The 23,333-nt window shown below is 42.9% G+C and overlaps 1 protein-coding gene across 8 annotated transcripts in view; it reads left to right on the top strand.

The window, feature by feature from the left end:
- Positions 1–23,333, top strand: part of LOC120956657 (uncharacterized) — an 83,561-nt gene that overhangs the window by 1,699 nt on the left and 58,529 nt on the right. For all 8 annotated transcript variants that reach the window (XM_040378320.2, XM_040378319.2, XM_040378324.2 and 5 more), the window contains exon 2: positions 5,926–6,463. In XM_040378320.2, coding sequence (XP_040234254.2) covers positions 6,423–6,463 — 41 coding nt within the window. In that variant the 5' untranslated portion in view covers positions 5,926–6,422. The remainder of the gene's footprint in view (positions 1–5,925; positions 6,464–23,333) is intronic.

The raw sequence follows: 23,333 nt of genomic DNA, 5'->3' as shown, positions 1-23,333 counted from the left end.
AGGGGAAAAAGAAGGGTGGGGTAGTTTGTGTGATGTGGTAGGGGGAAAGAGGGGTGTGTTAAAGAACAAGAAAGTAGTTGCAGGACACTGCGCACGGGCGACGAAAGGTGAAATCCGTTCTCACGTGCCTCTGTGTGCCCTTTCGTAGGTGTGTGAATGTGAGACTGTGTGTGTGTGTGTGTGTGTTAGTAGCTTCATTGGAGCATTGGGTTTGCTTGAACGGAGTTGGATTCTGAGCTTGAAATATAAAAAAAAACCCTTTGTGACACGAAACGCGTGTCTTCTAGTGGTTAGTGAGAGATAAAAGGAGAGACAGGGTTTTACAAAAAAAAACACTGCAATCAAAATGTCTCCCCGTGATCGGTAGCGTAGAAAGCAGCAGCAGCAGCAGCAGCTTGGATTTCGTCGTCTTGTGTGGGAGCGTGAGCGAGACAGTGAGCGCAAGCACCCTAGCGAGAAAGAGAGCGAGCGTGTGATGTCCCATGACGATGGAAACGTTGCGTTGCTGCGTTGTGTGCATAGTGTCTGTATGCGTGCAGTGTATTAGCCGCCATCTATTGTGGAGTTTCATGTGCGCATCGCTGTGGTGTGTGTGTGGTTGTTTGTTTCCTTGAGTGTGTGGGACAAGACGTGTGGGAATGCTGCTGCTGGTATTTGTTGCTCTGTTTTAGCTTATACTACACGGTTTAGCATCTCTCTCACTCTCTCACATATTTCCTCTCCAACGCCACCAACGCGGTTTGGTGGTGTGTGCGCGCGTTCTGTCGAGTACTGTCGACCATCATCATCATCATCATCATCATCGTCAGCAGGCCGCCCTTGTGTGGAGCTACCAACACACACGCAAACGCCCGTGTACGCAATACATGGAGACAGTTGGAATTGGAGAAACCGTGTCCTCTTTCCCGTTCCGATCTACACCGTAGGGGTGTTTGACATTTTGGCAACCGATTTCGATCATGAATCGATCAAACTGCGTTTATGATGCTTGTTAGAGGGGTTTATACACTAATCCCCGCTTGCGAAAGTGGATGGAGTGGTTTTTACTACTACCACCACCGCTCACCACCACATCTTTCCAGCTTCAGGAAGGGCAATGTGTGTGTGTGTGTCGAGCTTAGTGTAGTGAACTCACCCACACAATTACACACTAGCACACAGTCACACGATGTTCTCATTGATGTGTGATGATTGTATGTTTTTTTTTGTTGCTGCTGCTTCCATCTGCGTGATGTGTTTAAGATTCCAACCAGCGCGTAATGCTGGCTGGCCTGGCCTGGCTGTGGCTGCTGGTTTATGTTTCAGAAATGTTTAGATCATCGTACTTGCGCGCGGATCGGTGGAAAGACAAACTTCCTGCCAACCAATAGCGAAACACTCGTTCGACGCAAAAGGTTTTTCAGTTCAAACATTGAACATTGAACATTAAACATTGAAAATCAAACATTGAATCGATTAAAATCACGTTAACGTTAAATCACGATCGGTTAATTTGTTAAGTTTAAGTTCAATTACTTACTATACTTGGGTTGACTGGTGGTTTGACTTACTGCCATCAAATTACGTATTATTGTCGCCTAGCATCGATTGGTCTTCATTTGATCGTAGGTTTTTGTTTGTTTTTGTCTAATCTGATTTACGTATTTTAATTAAGATTTTTTACTTTTAATTTTTTGTTATGCAACATTTCGGTAATTTCAGTAAGATTTTATCTTTGGGACATTGAGAAGAGTGCAACATTCATATGAATTGTACTTATAATGCATGCTGAAAGACTCTTGGTGCTTCAAGGATACTTACAGCAATTTTAATATTTTTAGTGACTTTTTTAAACTTGTATTCTTTGAGACGACTGATAAACTAAAGCATATTTAAATCTGTTTTTTCCTTCAATTGGACGAATCAAAACCTTTGAAATTCTACAATGATAAAATTGTTACAAAAATTTAAATTTAGCGAAGAATCGAATGATGAAGATAGATAACAAATTGATTATTTCTAATTATTGCACGACTGTTTTTAAATTATTCTACTGTGGCTACATGAATTTACTTAAATGGAAAACATAACCATAATTATAAAAAGAGATCAATATAAACACATTATAACAATTCACAAAACTTCGAACAGAACATAATTTAATGCAAACAAACAGAAGCAACCGATGCATGGGGAATGATTCACTTTGTGCGTTTTATCAGCCCTCAAACGCGCTCGGCATTATCTCGCGTGGTGCTTGGTGGTGTGCTTTTTTTCTTTTTATATGACCTTATATTTACAGCTTCCACCATGCATTGAAAAAAAGAGCAAACTATTAACACATAAAAAACCACTCATTTATTGCTTCTCTTTGTCTGATTTGCGGATCGTATTTGGTATTTTATGCTACTACGGTTAATTCTTCTTTTTTTATTACATTTAAAACAACCCGCCGATCATGTCCATGTTTCCCTGTTCCTCTCCATGGTTTTGTGTCGTTGTGTTTGTTTTGCGTAAAGGCCCATGTTTGGCTGTGTGTGTAGCACGGTTGCTGCACAATCTAGCGCGCAGTTCTATTCTGCGGCTTTCAGCCCGTCCTTCCTCGTGGCGCACTCCAGCAAGCAAGCACAAAAAGGGCTACAAAGCGACTGCTGGACCGAACTGGTGGACTTTGTTATGCACCGTCTGCTTGTCTGTATGTGTGTGTGAGTGTGGTGCATATGGTAGCCGTTTTGTTGTGCTGTTTGTGCATTTTTTCGCACGATCTTTAATCTTTCTAATTGAATCTCAATCGTTCGTGAGACTTGTCCTTGACGTGGAAAGCAAAATAGTAGCTTCTCGTGTTTTTTTTTAATATTTTTTGTAGTTGTTTGCGAACGATCGTTTGTGTAGCCTTTAAAATAATGTTTCTCCTCACACTATGACTGCACAGCACGCACAGCAAACACGACACACTGGAAAGAAATGCCACACACATACACACACCACTGTGTGCGTTCCTTCCGGCCCTAGCACGACAAAGATCGTGTATGCAAATTGGATACGAATTTAGCACCCCGGGACCCCAGGGGAAAAAAAGCCTCGAGATACATATGCTGCAGCCATGCCGTGCCACCCAGAACACGATCCCTTGCCCCCGCAGCGGGTGGCGGTTGGGATGTGGAAAAGGAAACTGTGCCCTAAGCAACTGTCTTAAAATATGCATATGTGGGCTAAATGGTTGAACATATTTTGTGCGAGAAAGATTACGGTTTTACAGTTAAAACGAGCTGGAACAAACAGATAGAAAGAATAGACCGATAGAAAATGTCTGCTTTACAGCAGATTGCAGACACTTCATTACACCAGCCTTGAGCTGTTATGTTATGTGTGAGTGTTTGGATGTAACCAATTGCGAAGATTTAATATGTCTCATAAGCTTTAAAGAAATCGAAAAAAGGGTCCGGAAGGATCTACATAAATGTATTTTTATTTCACTGTCATTTGGCAGAGTTGTTGAAATCATAAAAATGTATTTTAGAAATATTTGATTTTGTTGAAGAAAAACAAATATCTAAAATCTTTGTTATACCTATTGCACCAAATGGCTCTATTTGCATTGTTCAATGATGGAAAGCCTCTCATGTATTCTGTAAAAGTTTTTCATTTAGAATTGGTGCCGCTACTCACTCACAGACACACACCAGGATTCGATCTCACTGCTTAGACCGTACTACACTTGACACTTACCGCGGTACCACGAGGAAATCATCACATCGGATGTGTTAATTGTACCTTTATATCTTCTGTCCCGACGGTGGCGACTCTTTAAATTCAGTATTTTGATAATCTTCTAAACGATTTTTAGCACTGAAGCATTTCAAACGACTTCTTCATTAAGATAATTACTTAAATTCTTTTAATTCCATTTTTATGGATACACCTCTTTCCCTTTGTCCCTTTATAATAAGCAAATAAATCTCCACGAAACAATTTCTCGCCCTAATATCTCACTAAACATGCATATAGAGCTACAAAAAGACCCACTTAAAGCGAACACCTTTAGCAGCAGCAGCGCTGAGTGCATTATTATGTACAGATTATTAATATTAAACCAAATTACCCACGCAAATGCGATAATCTCTACTTCACCTGCAAAGGCAAATGCAAACGCTTTCATTCACACATAATTTTCACCACCACTGGTGACCGACGCCACTGGTTGGTTGTTGCGTTTTTTTTCCTGTTTTGTTTTTGGAAAAGTTGCTTCCAAAGCAAAAATAATTAATAAAACCCTCACCGACCACCGAAAGAGGGTTTTTTGGTGGTTAAAATTATACAAAAAAAGCATTCATCAGACGTCATCACAGTGATCGCGCGCTGTGGTGAAATGAAGTGGGTGGGGGAACGGAAGAGCAGCACGGGTGGCAATTAATAGCCCCTTCCCCCCACCGCTCGAGCAGTCCCTCCTTTTCGATTGATAGTGTATTATAAACCTTGAAGCGGGATGGGGTGGGCACGCGGGAGTTAAAAAACATTAAATTAGATTAGATGGCCCCTCGGTTCGGATCAACCGGTCATCATCAGCAGCAGCGGAGAGGTCATCGTCGTCGACCATTTCCTGCTTGTCTGCGTCTTTCCCCGCAATCTCTTTCTCTCTCTCTTTCCTTTGTCCATTTGGGTCCGAATCCACTATCATACCGCCGCCCAAGACACAACGACGACGATGACGATGATAATGCTGATGACGCCAAAGGTGAAAGTCTAGTAGTAGGCTTGAGATAAAGCGCAAACAACAGCGTAAAAAAACTGCACACACCGAAAAAAAACTACACCTCCTCGGTGAAAAGAAATAATACCACACACACCCCACCACCGCCCAGGGTCATCTGTGGGTCTTCACCTCCTTTTTGCAGGCCCAGAGCATCAGCCGGGCAATTGTGTGCATATGAGTTTGAACTCCCATCACCCGGTGGAATGGAGAAGGGAGTGGTTTGCTGCCAATCGGGTGCAAATTCAAAGCCGTAGATGGTAAGGGAAGGAGGGACGGGGGGTTGGTTTTGTGCGCCGCATATTTGCAACAACATCAAGAGAGGCAGACAGAGAGAGAGAAAGAGAGAGAGAGAGAGAGAGAGAGAGAGAGAGAGAGAGAGAGAGAGAGAGAGAGAGAGAGAGAGAGAGAGAGAGAGAGAGAGGGAGAGAGGCTTTGAGGGAAACGAAGCTGGAAAAGTGCGTGCGTGCGTGCTGCGAGGCAAACGTTTTTCACTGCCTCTCCCCCCCACCACACCTGAACGCAATGGAAAGTGATACAACCTCACCCCCTCCTTTACCTCACCCACTTTTTCACCACCTCATCTCAGCCAACGTTTTCCATTAAAACAAAATTGTACGTTTTTGCTTAAAACTGTATGTGTCCGTGTGTGTGTGTGCTGATAGTGAAAAGGTGTATTTGTTTTTCACCCTCCCTTTCCTTCTTTCTCCCAGGGGAAAAATCCATGCCCCACCGCCCCCTCTCTGTGAGTGTGAAAAATTAAATGTGATTAAGATGGAAATCTGTCGAATGCTGCTGGTGAGAAATCGAAAGTAGCTGTGGCCCCTGGAGGTGAAATTAGACAGCCCCCCGACGACCACCGATCGTGTCTGAGTGTTCCCCGTGTGTATTTGTGTGCGGATCGCAGTAGGCGCTCGAGGGTGTGTGTGTGTGTGTGTGTGTGTGTGTGTGTGTGTGTGTGTGTGTGTTGTGTGCTGTCGCCTCTTCTTCCTATGATGGAGACGAAATTCCCTCGAATGTGTGTTTGTGCACCGGTTTGTGTGACAGTGACTGTCAAAAGTGGCAGCAGGAAGAGCGATCGGAAGTGACAAAAAGAAAAGCACGAAAACATGGAAGATCAATGTGTTTAAATGTTAATTTCTTACCCAAGTACGCGTAATCCTAATATTTCTCTTGTGTCCTCCCAATTGTTGCAGGTATCCAGGTGTTTGTGTCAGTGTTTGTGTGTCTATGAGCAAATCGTACAGTACAGTAAAGTGCGTGAATGAGTGACTACCGCCCGCATATGAAGCAGGGGGTGGTTTTGTTTCCCCTCCCGTTCCAACCAGTGTTGCCAGCGAATGCCACACAGTGACGGACGGGGAGGAACAGTGCGTGAATGTGTGGAAGTGGCGGGGAGTGTGTGTCGCGCGCGAATCGACGCATGAGTACGCTTGGGTAGGGTAGCCTCCCCAGCCAGCTCTTTCACCCCGCCCTTTCGGTGGGAGTGTTTTTGTCAGGAAGGGAAGGAACACGAACTTCTTCCCCAAAGGAACTGACAAAACCAAAGCAAAGCAACACCGGAAATTAGAGATTAAACGGAGAGAAACAGAGGAAGCGAGTGAGATTAAGGGAGTCAACATACCCCGTAAGGGCCCACACAATCCGTGCGAAATCCGTGTGGATTGGTGCGTCTTCCGCGAGCGCAGGCTTCATGGAGAACAATCTGTCATCCAACGCTGGACCGCCTGAAAGGTACATGTTTTGTTTGTTTGTATTGCTATTGATGTCCTATCCCGTCCCTCTGCTAACATTCTACTTTGTACTTTGGCCATCGACCCTCTTCAGCTTTAAGGCACTTTAGCACAAAGCACATTTCTCACTTAGATGTATTTCTACTTTATTGTTGCTAATAGTGTAGTAGTTATTTAGGATGATAAGATCAGCATTTCAATTCCATCAATTTCTCCATTTAAGACAATGAGCAAAGTCACTGGGAGCTTTTATATCTACTAGTACATGGTATCTACTAGTACATGGTATCTACTAGTGTCATTGTAATAACGTGTCCAAGAAGAGATCTTCATTTGGGCATTTTGGAACCTTCGTCAAATATGTTTAGATGTCCCGAAATGGCCAGAGTCAACTAAGCATAGTGGAGATCTTAATGTCCTGAACATCTACAGTATCAGAATTACGCCATTGTTCTTTCATATAAATGGAACTGAATTCGCACATTGATAAGAATCAATTCTATACCTTGGATTAAGATCCAGACAATCTCAACAATCAGCAGCATCTTGAGGCCTCAGGTACTCTTTAAATGCGCAAGTACCTAGAATTGCTTTGACACCCTCTTAAATATGATCCAGGGATTGATATTTAGGTTCCAGATTGTCTTTAAATGTGTATGAGAACTTTGAGCCATTGCATTACCTTCTTGCAGAATTACATCGGTTCATCAACTACCAAGTTCTGGATACGTCGGCAAACTTGTCTCGATGTTCTAAGAGCTGTAAATCCTTGCAAGTTTCAGAGTAAAAGAGCTATACATGTCCTGAACATCTATTGTATTAAGATTGAAATCAATGTCCTTTCTGTTCAAATTCCTTTTTGAAGACTTTTGCACATAGATGAATCTCGAAGACCCACAAACTCGTTGATTTTCATAAGTTCTCAGAACTTAATGTCTGAGCTGTGCATCTAAAGCTCTATGCAATATATTGTAAGATGTTCCGATCTTCAATTGAAACCCATCTACAACTTCTCTACTCTTCTAATAAATTCAAAGTTGTATTGTCCCTATACTCTGTAGTAGTTGCAAAAACAAAAAACCTCAAACGGCGTCACGAAATGGTAAACTTGTGAAATTGATGTTGATCAATCGACAAATAGGCATTGTGCAGGCGCTCGCTCGCTCGGCACAGTACACGATAAGATATAACCTTATGTAAAACCCTTACGCATTGCTTGTTATAGTTTGTTTTTACCATGCACCTCTCTCCAAATCCACAAACAACCATTGTCCGTTACAATCGCCACCGATAAGGCCACCATCAACACAGCCCCGCAGAGTGGCCTGCTCGGACCGTTTCGTAACGATTCCCCTATCGGGAGCGATTAAAATCTGAGCTTTCTGATGGCGATAGTAATGATGACGATGGTGGTGCGTTCGCTCACTCACCGTTGGTGTGCGTAGTTATCACACCTTGTTTCTGTTTAATTTTACATTCTTACGCCTCTTACGCAACTAAAATGTGAGTAACGCGGGTGCTCAAAACGAGTCATCCGAGGGTAAAGTGTGTTGCAAAGCAACAGAGTGGATTAACCTCTTACCCGGTATGGCAAATTCTTCAAAATCTCGAAAGCCCTTGCAAGGGGAGTTTTAAAGCTTCTCTAAAAAAACAATAATTCAAAAATGTGTATTGATTCTGTGCTGTGTGTGTTTCTTTTGCGGAAAGAGCCAATCCCCCATCACGCTATGAGTCACACTAATCGCTGTGTCAAGATCAGTTGACCGCAAAAAGCACCAGCGTTTTATGTCAATAAAAAATGACCACCAAATCGGATCGCGCGCACTATCGCTCAGCTCCCATCACGCACTTTTTTTTTCTTTTTTTTCTTCTTCACAACAAAAAGGTGAACAATTCAAGAATGATGATATAATGTAAAGATTTCATGTGTGTAGTAGTAGTGGCCTCACCGTTTCACTCTGTCTCTGAGATCATCCGCTCGGTTTGAGGCGATTTGTGCCATGTTTGCTGGAAAGTTCGAAAAGCAAATAAAAATTCCCCTAGGATTATGACTTCACGTTGTTTGGTGTACATTACTGGAAAGGGTTTTAATGTGTCTGCTGCTGTATTCTTAACCTATTTTTTCCTTCCTAATGGATTGCAGCTTTCATGTGGAAAGTACACTTCAGTTGCCTTGCAATTAGAGGCTGAGTGAAAATGAAATGTTTTCAAACGATAGGTTATTGGATGAACTCCATTTTCAGGAAATTAAAACCTGATTTTACATATTGCATAATCATGCATTTTGCCTGGTCGTTTTATTGAAATTTATTGAAAAATGACTACAACATTTCATGCGAAGAGTTTGTTTAGTTCGTTAACAATATCTATTCATTCGAGAGAATGCAATAACCCCCACGTTTGGTACATAAAACATAATACTTGCGCATATTTTTAAAGAATTGTGAGACAAAAAGTGTAAAATTTCAATTTCACTTACACGAATTCTGTATTTCCATTCAAACACAAGGGGAAAACGTTCCCAAAAACTGTAGCATAATGACAAGAAAAGGATTGAAAAATCTGTGTACACTGTGAACCGGAAAGGAGCATGTTGGTGCAAGGGCAAATATTTATTCGGTAGTATGTGTTCAACGGCACCTACCCCCGTTTTGTGCAAACAAGCCAATTTTTTCGCTGTGAATTAAACATTCGATCACTGCCGCCGTTGCCTGTTGTTTGCCTGAGTCATCAGATTCTTGTCTTGTCTTTTGGCGCAGGAAAAGCATCAGCAACTGATTCGAGTTACAGCGACACTTCCTCTCCGCGAGGCTCTGATTCGTTCTGATCTTATCCTGCGCTGTTGATCGGGATGTGGGCTCCCCCATAGACGTACGTGTGCGTGGCGACATTTCGCTGCGCTGAGAAGAAGACGCAAGTTGGGTGTACGCCTGACGACGAACGGTCCATTTCGCGGACTGGTGATTCCGCGCAAAACGTGAGCAAACGTTAACCTTTAAGTTGGCAACCGGATACCCGGGTATTTTTTTCAACTTTAAACTGCCATAACTTTTGATTCATTGCTTTTATTGACCTGAAATTTTCCGTAGCCTCCCAACTTTTCATTTATGATTTTTTGGTGCATAAATTGTAATTTTAAACAGTCTGTAAGTATTTTATTTTGAATTTTTTTTAACTTTACCACGTAAGTTGGCAACCAGCATACCCGGGTATTCCATACATTTTGTATGGAGAATGACGTTTCTCTTCTTCCTCTTTTCGTATTGTGCTTATTTTCGAGTCAAATTCAAGCGATTCCAAATTTCAATATGACCGTTATTTTTATATTAAAATAAAAAAAACTTAATGAATAAATGAAATAGAAGAGAATATATGGTCGGCATTACTTGCTTACAGCATTAAAATATAGAAATCATTGTTTACCTATGAAAATCGTTAATTTTTTGCATCAAAAACGTGTGGAATACCCGGGTATGCCGGTTGCCAACTTACATGTGTAAATCTGGTTGCCAACTCTACGGTTAAACAAATGCATCACCGAACACGATCCCTCGGACGATAGAGGCTGGGAGAGAGAGAAAAAGAGAGCAAGGGAGAGATACAGCACAGTGGCAATGTGAGCGCGCGCGCCCGGTTCTGCTTGCCTTGTGCATGGTGTGTTAATCGATTGTGTGTCTGAAGTGTTGGAAAAGGGTACACAGGGTAGAAAGGGTAAGCTTACAGTGGCTGCTGGAAGTTACATGGAAGATTAATTAGCAATATGGTAATAAAAAACGAAGGGGCTAGGTAGTTTGTCGCACCTTGTTCGGGCTCCAAACAGCTGACGTCTTTAAGCGAAGCTTGCAGCTTTTCCAAAAGCACCAAAAGAGGCTGTAACTTTGATGAAATAAACAGCGATTGAAGACATTTGTTGAACATTACATGACACATCGTTTATCTCATTGTTTGGAACTATTTGGAACTATATATTTGCATTAAAAATTGGAGCCCCAAGCTGTAAGTGTCTGGGGAAGGACTATAAGCTTCTCCTTATCATTCCGATCTAGAACGTTGGAACGCGTGGTCAGTTTCAACACTCCTCCAATGCCAATCACACGTGTGTGGGGTGCCCCTTACTGTGCTCACCATTCGTCGGCAGTGTGTCGGCAAATGAGTTATGTTATTGTTTTTAAAGTTCCTCTCCAGCCGCACACCACCGTCACCAGTGTAGTGTGCCCGTCGCACAGCGGCTTGAGCGGCAAGGCACAAAGAAACTGCCAGCCCCTCTTGGTCCACACTCACTCTTTTGCCCTAACCCGAGCCGTAAGCAACCGACCCAGCAAAAAAGGAATGCAAAATAAGGTCACAATCGACACTTCGATGTGTGCTGATGTGTGTTGATGTGCGGTGGTCTAAGTTTCTCTTCCTCATTCTATTGTGGTGTCATATTGTACTCCGCTATACTGTTGCCCGTATGCATTGGAGACACTTGGGGTGGGTGCATTTAATGAAGGAATTGATTGGAGCTTGCGGCCAGATGATGAATCATGCCAGGCAGCACTGATTGAAATACAGCCAGCAATCACACCAAGGTCCCCTGGAAGCATATATTTGTTGTTTTGCACAAGCTCACGCCATCGCTCAAGCACGCCAAAGGACACCATAATGTGGTGCTAATACTTTGCACTAACGGTGACGAAGGTGTCAGCAATGCATGAAGGTGTACGAACAGTATGAGTACGCTTTGATATCAATTTGCATTGGAATTGAAACGATTGTTTCACATTAAATTCCCTTTTGTTGCTGTAAAAGCAAGTAACTACTGACCCGTTCGTCTTTCCTTCTCTCTACATAGAGAATTGGATCAAAAGTTTCGATTCTCCAATCTCCAATATCTGCCGTCGGATACTAGACGCAAAGAGTAACCTTGCCTGGCAACCTACGGGTGCGTGTGCGTCCATCGTAACGTATGGCACCGCCGTGAGCCTAATTTTGGCCCTAACGCCTAGCGCAGGTGCCCATCGAACCGTACGAATATATATATTGAGCCATTGGACACCCACTCTCTAACCCCCCTCTCGTGCAAACCAAACCAAAAACAAACAAAAAAATGCAGGCACCAGTAATAGCCGAAAAACGGGCCATTCTCCTGGAGTGACAAATGGTGGGCTAGATAGTGCGGGTGCCCCATTTCCAACTTTGCCATGGTTCAGAGGTTGAAGAGGGTGGAAAAGCAGGTGGCTCTCACCAACCACGTGGAAAAGGGAAGTTCGTTAGGTGTGTGTGAGGGTATCGATGTAGGACGATGGACGTTTGCTTCTGGGAAAACATCGCACAACGGCAGCAGCAGCAGCAGCACATGCCATTATCTTTCAACCACACCCAGTTCGCCGACCGAGGTCTGTGCACGGTTCCCTATCGCAAAAAGGGAAAGCAATATAAAGAGACGGTAGAGGGGGTTAGCGAGAACGCCCTGAGGTGTATAGTGGAGGGATATTTTATGCTCGCTTCCTTCCGCTTCAAATGAGGTTCATTATGGGTCAAATATCTCGCATCAATTACTCTGTGTGTGCGTGTGTGTGTGTGGCTTATATTAAAAGGTGGCGAGGGAGTCGATCGATTTCATTTTTTCCGGAGTGTAAAAAAGGGACTTAAGAGAATGCAGTAGACCTTAATATAATGGCTAAATGCTGCAATGTTCCATTTTTTTTGTGTCCAATGTTGGGATATTCAACTTCAATCTTAAGGACATTGCTGAAATCTTGGCTATTGGCACCATAGTAACAAAAGTTAGAACATCAGACATAATAAGAGTTTCCATAGAATATCTGTGTTTCATACACAGCCTACAGTATGAATATGCCTTGGTGTGCTAAATAATTACAATGTTTAAATCAATTTTAGATGTTAACAACCTCGCTACCATTATTCTCTTAAAGCAGATGTTTATAAAGAGATTATGTCTTCCACGAATTTCTATATGAGTCGTAATGCCTTGTACTTGGATTCAGACCTCGAGGAGATATAAAATTCCAAGCAGGCACAAAACATGCGAAACAAAAAAGGCATAATCAAATGTAACTCTGGGAAGAGCAAATAAATAAGCAAATAACGAAGGGAAGATGTTTAAAAACCCACTTCACCCAATACTAAACAACGGAATATCCAGCAGCATGGTTCTTAGTATCAGATAAAAGGGAAAAAACGGTAAGCACTGCTCATCATCTAAACGGGGGCAATTGGATACGCCGTTGCCGGCGACACCAAGCCAAGTGACATAATCATCTTCCAAGATGGAGCCGCGGGTTACACACATTGTCAACGGTGACACGATCGCGTTGGGATGTGGAGCGTTTAATTCTCCCCAACAGATTGCAACACACCATCGCCGTCGACGACGTCGTCGTCGTCGTGCCCATCTATCTGAAAATCGTCTCTCGTTAGTCATTCAGACACAATTCTTCTATTAATCTATATGTCATCTAGGCAAGCAAGGGTAGATGGGAAATAGGAGAGAGTGGGAAACACCACCGAGCGTTTGCATATTACACAGTCCGTTACACGCCTGTGTATCTCTGTCCGTTACGCTTCGTGTGCAGTTGTAATGTTACCATGGTCAGTTATAAGTGCAATATTTCACATCAAGTGTGTATGGGGCCGGGGGGTATCGGCATTTCAGTAATAAATGTTTGCAGCAGTTTGAGAAGCTTATCTACATCCGGTAATAAACCTAGATATACCCGAGTGTGTAGCAGATTCAAGACGGATTCTCTTCGTTTTATATTGGTGCTCCTTACGATAAGAGGGTTTTACACGTATAATTGATTGCTTGATTTTCTGTATTCATTTTCTATCGCTGGGAAAACTGCCTCCAAAATCAATTTGTGAAACATCCACATCATATCATCATTCGAGTTTAGAGCCCAGGTCGGTTCTAGTAGCGATAACTTAAAAACACAGACGCTGTCGACTACACCACAAAGCTTACCTGCTTCCGGTTGCTCAAAAGCTTTATTTAAGCTGTGGAAAGCTAGCTCTCTACTCGTAAATAAAACATTATCTAATGCTTATTACTTTTATTTGCTAGATGAAATGGAAATCCATTTTCACACTGCAGAGAGATAAGGTGTGATTTTCCTTTTTCTTTTCTCACTGTGTTATTTAATTTGAAAACAAAATTAATGAACGCGGTGCAAACTGAGAGAAAACTTTTAATCCTATATTGAGTCTCATTTGGTAAATAAAAAAGAACCTCTCATTGCTTAGATAAGATGCTCTTGGTGATAGCGTCCAACACCTTTAGTTGGTGTGCGAACTGCATTTTCTACTCAAGACGAATTACTTGCGTAGTGATAATGCTCTCCACTGTTCACCAGCACCGGAGTGCTGGAAATTTAGAAACAGAAGAGTAAAAAAACACACTAGTGGAATGTTGTGTCCACTATAAACAATGCGTGGTCTCGTTGGATGGGAAAAGGGGGTTGATAAAGAGAAGCGTGTAGAAGCAGAGGACAGCACTTGACCCGCAGAAAACGTGGAAGCAAGCCAGCTGTGTCTGTCTGAGTGTGTGTGTATTTTTCATGTCCATGCTCTTGGCCAACCAATCGGCGGATTAAGGCAGAGGTTGTTCAACGGTGGCCGATGGCGTCATCCGTCACCAGCACTGCCGGAATCATCGTGCATTTGCACTGCCACGTCTATGTGTGTATGTGTGAGAAAGAAAGAGAGTCAACGAGAGGGAGAGAGAGAGCATGACAATGATTGAAGATTGACGCATACATTCGCGTGCGCGATCGCGTTACAAGATCGCGAAACGCTCGCCGCAGCGATGGGAGGTTTTGTTTAATGTAAAGAGAAAGAGAGAGAGAGAGGGTGAGAGAGAGAGAGAGAGAGAGAGAGAGAGAGAGAGAGAAATGGTGCGTGTGTTTGCTTTTTTCCTTGTCTAAATACATTCCATTTCTCTCATCCTCCGTGTGCTGCTTTGATCTCTCTTGGCTTCAGCCGTACCAGGGAGGTACACTGTAGGACTTCTGTTGATGTCATGTGTCATGCATTGTGGCTCCCATTTTAAGCCCTCGATTCTGCATGGGCCTTCACTATGGGACACGGAGAGAAAGAGACACAATCATGCGCGCGTGTGTGTGAGGCATCAAAATCTCTGAGAAAAAGGATTTTTTTGTTTTATTTTTAAATAGCAACATCGCATCGAGAAGGTTGGATGCTCCAAAGAGTTATCGTCCAGAGCTTGCTGCGCGCATAGCCTTTCAAATGACGTTGTTGTGCAAAAGAAGACTTGTCTCTCGAGTTTCACACACCACCACAATAATCCCTCCCCAGTTGGAAGATGAAACAAAAGGAAGTAGACTCGATCTCGGCGCGAGAACGTCGCGAGATTTGCGCGTGAGAGTGAGCAAAGAAAAGGGGGAAATTACAATCAAGCCTCGAAGTATGTTGTCCCCGTTTTTGGATTTTTTTTGCACACACCTTCTCCACATGTATGCGTGTCCCACTGGTGGAGATGATGCCCCACCATAAACCCACGACGCACTGTGGCGAACTCTCTCCGCTGTGTTTTTTTTTTGTTGTTGTCCGTTCGGTTGTTGGTGTGTGATCGAAGACGTTTATGCTGCACCATTACAGCTCTGCTATCATCTGCCCGCCCGGCCTGGTATTTATATTGGCCCCATCTTCCAATTCTTCTCGAGGAAGGGGAAGAAACCTTTGGCTCGCGCACGCAAAAAAAAGGCAAACCTAAACACAGACTGTGCGCGCGAACACGGCGACATTCCAATAGAGCCGTGCAGCGGTGTGTGTCTCTTTGTGTGTGGGATGGGAAAAGCAGCCCCTCCGGTGGTGCTCTCTAGTATGTGTGGTTGTGTTGTGCTGTTGCTGCGTGGCGATGCGTGGTGTAGTAGTACAGTGTTTTCAAATTCCAGCGTGGAAAAGAAAAACGGCAATGGAGGGATGAAATGTGCTGACTTGACTTGCGGGACGAATCGTCGATGAGTGTAAGGAAGGGAGGCGCGGGATGTGTGCATTGAGCACGAGAGAGGGCAACCAAGAAAACGGCGAACAGTGCGAATTTTGATAAGCAAGCCGGGCAATGCGGAAACGTGCTGCAAAGAGGCGATGAACACAGCCAGCCAATCGTGTATGTGCAAGTCCCGGAAACTTATCAGTTCATCGGAAGCAGAAAAAAGGTCATTTTTGTGATTTTTGAATGAAGCAAGCTATGGAGTTATCTTCTTTGATTTTTGTTAGTTCATTTCGTGCTTCATTGGATCTCTGCAACGCAATTTCTGATGATGCCTTAGTTCCTGCCATGAGGACCTTACAGAAATTTATAAAATAACCAAAATTATTAAGTTGATTCCAAAAATGTTAATCGATGGTTTGCGATTTCCATTCAAAATCAGGAACCAAGAAGCTTGTGCGAATGTTGAGAAGGGGATTTACGGGAAAGCTATAAGTTTGGGTATAATTTTTGTTCTGCTTTCTCTTCTTCTTTGGCTCAACAACCGATGTCGGTCAAGGCCTGCCTGTACCCACTTGTGGGCTTGGCTTTCAGTGACTAATTGATTCCCCCCCATAGCAGGATAGTCAGTCCCACGTATGGCGGCGCGGTCTATTTGGGGATTGAACCCATGACGGGCATGTTGTTAAGTCGTACGATTTGACGACTGTACTTCGAGGCCGGCTATATTGCTGGGGCTTTGTTCTGCTATATTGCTAAGATATTTATTGTCAAATACCCTGCTAATTTCTAAATTCCGAACAATTCTAGAGGACCTATAAAAAAGTGAAATGCCTAGAATGCCTAACTTGATCGTATATAATCCTAAGACATCTAACGTTCCTCCTGAATAAACAAACAAAGAAAGATAGCCTACTAGATAGCCGTGCACGAGGACTTAGAAGAAAACTGTGAAATTCCTAGAATGATTAACTTGATTGTGTGTAATCCTAAGATATCCGACTAAGCTATCCGAACACGAGGACTTTGAAGAAAACAGTGAAATGACTAGAATTCGTAGCTGGATAGGACATATCTCTGTGATGTTTACTGATGTATTGCGAGTTCAGTGCAGAAGTTGGAACTAACAATATTGTAAAAGGAAAGATGTAACCGAATTCTGTTTTATGGTGTAGGACAGGGGACTCCAAACTTTTCAGTTTCTCGGGCCACATTGCTTCACAAATTACATTGTTGAGGGCCATTTTGACGTTACCTTTAGAATGAGTGTTGTTGTGATGTTGTGTTTGTTCAAATCATGATTTGATTAGAAAATACATACTGAATATATAAAATTTCTACAGCTTTCTTGTATGAAATCTTAATTTTCGTCTTTCAGAAGTAAAAAAATAAATTTTTGATTAATTAGTAAACAACATAAACTATTTATTTTAACCTCTACGAAGTCGTCGCGGGCCGCATTACAGGCTATTGAGGGCCGCATGCGGCCCGCGGGCCGTAGTTTGGAGACCCCTGGTGTAGGATCTAGAAAATCTTAATCATTGGAACTTGTCGAACTCGATTTAAAGACTTTTGTAGTGTTTGATAGTCTATTTGTGATAATTATCATGATATTGGATTGTAAATTGAAGACTTGTGATTTCTCAATTTCTTGTGAGTTGCATCGATAAATTTTTCCCCAATCAATAACAATAATATTAGCAGTGCTAACGAAGCACAATAACAGGGAGTGACACATACACACACACATCTACTCCGGTGTGTTTCAAACAACGGCAACGAACGCTAAACTCTCATTTTTATGTTTCTTGCTAGTTCGAAACAATGTTTTCGCTTTTCGCATTGCTCTGTTGGTTCCATCGCACACACATACACTGAGCCACAAATCGCACATTAGTGTTTTCATTTTCAAGTCGGTTGTGCAAAAACTGCACAAAAACCCTCTCGCCAAGCGTGTTGTTGCTTATCCGTTTGGAAGTTTTGCGGAGGGTGTTGATGGACGGTGAAGCATTCGAGTGCACTCGGAGGAGGGAGGGGCAGTTCGCCATCCAACAGCGACAGTGATCGTTGATACAAATATGCAGGTGGTAACATCCTACCGACTCTTGCCACGCGTGTTGTCGTAGGTGGTGTTCGTGCTCGTGTTGGTAAATGGTGCTCTTCCCGGAATGTGTGGCCTTAGTCATCAACCGGCAGACCGGGGAGAGAAGGAACCTTAGAAAACCCAAAAGAAAATCTAAAACCAACCCTAAAGTATATGACACCTTCCCTGCGTGCGTGTGTGTGTGTGTGTGTGCTAGCAGTGTGTTAGACGATGATACCTAGTGTGCCTGCTGTCCCCGTTTTTTTTACTTCTCGTTGTTGTGCTCCGTTGTCACCTTTGCCGTTTGTTTTGAGAGAGTTGTTAAGCTTTATGTTGGCCGCGAAATGACACGAATTCCGTACGCGGCGGCGACGCCGGCGCCGGCCATGGTGTAGAAAAGTTGCCCTCTTAGTGGTGGTATAAACAGCGTGTAGTGCTGGATTTCATTTGTTTCACGATAAAGATGGACAAGGAGAGAGAGGAGGTGTGTTTGTGACACATGGCGTTTAATCATTTCGTAAAGCAAACGAAAAGCTGCTGCTACACTCATGTATGCAGACACCGGTGTTGGTCGGTTGTGTGTTTGGTAGTTGGGATCATGTTTTCTCTTTTTTTTTTGTTGGTTTGTCTATCTACAAAAAGATAATTATTTCATAATTTCATCTTGCGAGCTGTATGAAAAATGACAGTATGAATCAAGACAGAATCCTTTACGGCATTGGGCAAGGGAGACAGAGCATGTTTTCAGTTTCAATTGCAACCATTTCCAGCTTTTGATTGAAAGAGCGAAGAATTCCATTTTTTGTTTGTTCACGAACTCAGCTTTTAATCAACGCTCTTATCACAGTCTTCTGTTTTATGTGACTTTTTTTGTCCACAGCTGATTAAACTATTCCGACCTCTGATGTCCGAAATTCATCATGTCCCGCCTTACTTGGCTTCTTTGTATAAAGATCCTACACGTGTTTCTAGATCGTTCATTGGACGTCTCTGATCGTCTTTACGGCATGTAAAATATTTAGTTGCGACATTGGCCTATTGACACACTTCCAGAAATGCTATAGCTTTAGTTAAAACGTCGTTTTGCGCTTGCACATTGAAACTCACTTTTAACAGCTCATTTTAAATGCTAAATTGAAAACTGTTCTTGGAAATCTTAAATGCCCCTTGTTAGGTTTTCATTCCACAGCGTGCACACAAGCAATAAAGTCTTGACCGTGCGCCGGGTGTCGAAAACAGTCCACAACCAGTCCTCGGTGTCGATGCTGTTGGTTCCGGTCAATGCAAAAGTCGCAATAAATATTTTAGATCGTACACCCACTACCCACAAAACACACAGACACACAAACACCACACAGCGTGTATGGAAAACGGCTTGCCTTGCCCGTATGATGCCACACGAGAGCCGGTGGTTTATTGGGGTGTGAAATATTTTTAGACCGTGGCAGAAACCGTGTAAGAACGTAAAATCAATTCCAAATCAAAGCCAACGGCCATAACACGCAAAAAAAATTGCCATTCACATATGATGGACACGGTGAACGGTCGTGTTACTTTACTTGCACGGAAATGCAATGGATGAGACACGATCGTGGGGGATGGTGTGCTGCGGTCAAGTACGAGAGAACCGTGCACCACGACCGCATAGAAGTGAATCGCGGCCCGGGTTTGGACCATCGATAGGAAGCAAATTAGAAAGTATAAAGTGTCTCTCTTTCTCTCTCTTGGTATATCTAAAATTGTATGTCATGTTTTACAGGAAACGAGAGTCACCACGTGAAGGTGGAGAGAGCGGCTACATATTTGTCAACAATCGAAACTAAAACCGGTCGCATTTTGGGGAGGGTGAACAAGTACGCATGCTACCGGTGAGTGAACGAGAGAAGCGACCAATCACATTGACGATGATGATGATGATGAGACACCAGGATATCTGCCAAACGGTTACCGGCTTCGTAAGGGGAAATTTTGGCCACAAATCGTGTATGTCAACATTTTAAAAAGAAGGAGGAAGATAAAAAATGCATCCTCGTCGTGGTGCGCATGCTTGCTGTTTCTAGCCGGCTTGTATCGGTGCTGTGTATCGAGAATTTTGAATACACACAGTTTTGTATGTGTTTGTGTGTTTCCACTCTCAGCAGCTTCATCTGTCATTTTATGTCAACAAATGACGATGAAGATGCGTGTCTCATTATTTCTCTTCTGTTTAGATTTTATGGCAAAGTCTATTTACCGCTTTGTCATTAAAGACTCGGAAAGTCGAAAGATGAGGAAGTTGAGTTCTTATTTACGGGTAAAACTCCGGCAAATTTCAGTTGTCATAAAATGAGTTGCTATAAAATATCAATTTTGCCATAATTGTTTTATCTAATAGTAGTTTTTTCATCCCAAATGACTGCAAATGAAAGTGAATTGTACTATGAAGGATGAGCTAGACAAGTTATAGATGATTTTGTGTTCAATTAGCACTACCACAACTACTACCCCTTCTTCCCACCATAGGCAACCAAAACCGAAAAGAGCAAAAGGACACCGAGCGGAGGGTGATAATCAGCTCTGTTTTTCTTTCGGCTCTCCACATTCTACTAACAGCTCACTAAAAAGGGAAGTGGAAAGGGGTGACCATAAATTCCACTCATAAAAACCTGCCGTAACGGAGCCTCTAGCCAACCAGCAACCGCCGCCAGGGCTGGTGCGTGTGATAGGCGTCCCAGTGTCGTCGTCCTCTCGTTATCCTTGTAGAAACGTTCGTGTCTTTCGTCCGCTGTCGTGTAGAAATTGCTCCCACCGGAGATATCGGAACGGGCGAAAAAAAAGTGTGACGAAAACGGAACAACATAGAAAGGGATGAAGGAGAGAGAGAGAGAGAGAGCCAGGGGGTAAGGACGACGAATACGAGCATCAGCAAGGGAATGGCAAGGAAAGTTCCCTTGGCAGCCCTTTCCAGTGCTGTAAATTATTCGCTGTGATTCGTTAGCATTGTGTGTGCGTGCTGTGTTTGAGTAGTTTTTTTATGGAGTGTAAGATTTTTTCTTACTCACCTAGAAGGTTTGTTATGAAAAAGATGCTCTCTGGCGGGTAATAAATGTTGAGCGGAACTAAATTGGGTTACCTCGCTGTTGGGCTAGATTTTTATGTTCCCTGCGAAACGTGTGTTTGTCCCCGTGACCACGGACACGTGTGCATTTAAACAGTGCTTTTTCGAGACGCGCTTTAAAGAGGATAGACGATAAATCTCGTCTTTTAATTTGAATTTAGCATTGTTTAAATGATGAACATTTTTTATGTAAGAGTGCGATTGTTGCACTAAAACAACAAATAAAGCTTGGTTAAGTATATTTTGCTACATTATACACTGAACTAGCTAAACGGGAACAAGACAAAAAATCGACAACTCCATGCTCCAATCCACTCGCACTTCCAAAGCGCAATTTAATACGTTTTTCGTGCAACTTTATCGTTATTTGTTTGTGCAGTCGTTGCGGGCAAACTTTATGTTTATGTCTTTTGCACTATACTAGCCGCCTGTATCGCTCCTCCTCCCTGTGTTTCACTGTCGTGTTTTATATGGTCGGGCATGTGTGTATGTGTGTGTGTGATGTCACACTCAGTTTGGATCGCGCGTCAGCCGCTAAATGGCGCGTATCAGACGGCGGGCGAACCCAACACCGTACGTACCACACCACCGGCGTGGTGTTGTGGGCCTCGGATCGTAAAACACGGGCGAGCAAAACAGCTGTGGCTAACGGCGAGAGGGTTGGTAATAGGGGAGATAGAGGAGAAGAGGGAAAAACCACACCACACGCGTGTCCTAAAGTCCAACCGCGATGTCCACGGTCCAAAAAACGCGGCCGTGTAACCCCTGTAGGGGCGTTGTTACGTAAAGGCAGCAGAGCCTCTCCCGCCTACCCTACTGTGGCTATAGCGTTAGTGTTCAAACATCAGCGATTGCACTTAATTAAATCATAATTATATCAGACCTAAGAGAACAATTCAACTAAAGCGACCGACGGGGCTTAAGAGCGGCATCGTCCGTCTCCTAAGCATTGGTGGTGGTGGTGGGAGCAGAGTTTGTTAGTGAGGGTGTGGAGTAAAAGGTGGCAGTAAATTTGGGGGGGGAGAAATATTGACCATAACGGACAGCTCGTTACGGGAGCAATAAGAGGTAGTCTGACATGACCGAGCATAACGAAACGGACGGACGAGTAGATGAGGCCTTACTGTCCTGCCGCTCGCTCGTGTGTTTATTATCGTTTTGGGCAAATTTGAATTGGTGGAGGCTCCCATAAAAGGTTGGCTGAACGAGAAGAGATATATAGCAGTCTTTTAAAAGAAGGGGTTTAGGGCTTTAAATAACTGCTGAATATACCTTTAGTTTATAGTTTAAGTCTATAGTAACTGCGAAATGTAGAATTAAGCCAGAAAGTATGTTTTCAAAGTTATAAAAAACAAAATAAAATGATAATAAAAAATAAGAAAACAATACAAAAATACAGAAAAGTAAATTAAAAAGGAAGACCAACATAAACACATTTTAAATAATAACTATGGAAGTAAAATCAGAGAGGAAAGAAACGAAAACAAATTAAAAATAAGAAAAAATAGAAAATCAAAGATGATGATGATGATAATAATAGAACAAGAATAGCAATTATACAATTAGATTTTCATACTGAAAATTGTTTCATATTCTTAAAGTTTTGTTTATTTTATTCTAATGTTGTTGATCGTAACTCATTTTTGTTTCCAAAGTGCATATCCGGTACTTGGAGTAATGTCTTCTTGCGTTACCAACTTTTTGTTGTGCGAACAGTTGCTGCTGGTTATAGAAATGTGTTTGTAATCAATCGCACTCACACATGCCAGAGTCAGAGCACAGCCCAGCTCAAACCAACCGCAGGCGGCAGTAATTATCGTTGCCCGTGCTCGACAAGCATAAACAAACGGGATGGTTTTTTTTAATAGTCCGAGAGCAGCAGCAAACCAGCGTCTCAGTGTAAAAGTGGCGGTATCTGGTACGCTCGAGTGAAATTGCAGCTACACACGACGATTCATGCTATGTGTTGTGGTACGCGGAGGAGAAGAAGAAATGCACCAAGAACTGCAGTCACTGCTGCACTTGATGAATTGCAGTGAGTCAATTGGAAAAAGAAATGCATTCTATCGCTCTGACGGGAGACGCTGTACAGAGCTGGTGCGAGCTTGCCATGTGCTTGAAATTACTTACGCAAGCGTAGCTTATCTCTTTCACTCCCTCGTAAAAGAATGTATAACAAATTATTTCTTATTCCTGAGAATGAAAAAAAAGGCAGGATCAAAACCAGTAACACACATCTGAAAACATAAAAAACAAAGTATCTGTATGTAGACACGTGTAACGTTGCTGTATGAGTCGGCATTCCCAATACGCTCCCACGTGGGTTTGATTTGTGTGAATTAATCTCTTTCGTCAATCATCAAGTCAATTAAATCCGGTTGCTGCTGCTGTGTTTACTGGGTGTAATTGGTAAGGCGGCATCCCGTACCGACCAACCACCCCTTTGGGGAGTATTCAGAAGGGAAGACAGAGAGAACCAACAGAATACCCTTAAATCCAACGAACCACCATCTTCCCGCCCCAAAAAGAAACTCGATCGAGCGGATTGGGGCGGACATGTTCTTTGGGTTCATTTATACGAGGTTTGGGGTGTAATAAACAGGATTGAAAAAGCGTAAACAGTGGTTGCAATAATTGTGAGACAATTTTAATATAATGTTGACAACAATCCGGAGTCGACTCCTATCCGACTCCGATCATTTAGGAACTAATCCCGGAATGTAGGTCCGTCCAGCATT

This window comes from Anopheles coluzzii, chromosome 3 (genome assembly GCF_943734685.1).
Source record: "Anopheles coluzzii chromosome 3, AcolN3, whole genome shotgun sequence".
NCBI classification, from domain to species: domain Eukaryota; kingdom Metazoa; phylum Arthropoda; class Insecta; order Diptera; family Culicidae; genus Anopheles; species Anopheles coluzzii.
This window is presented reverse-complemented; position numbering and strand designations above follow the sequence as displayed.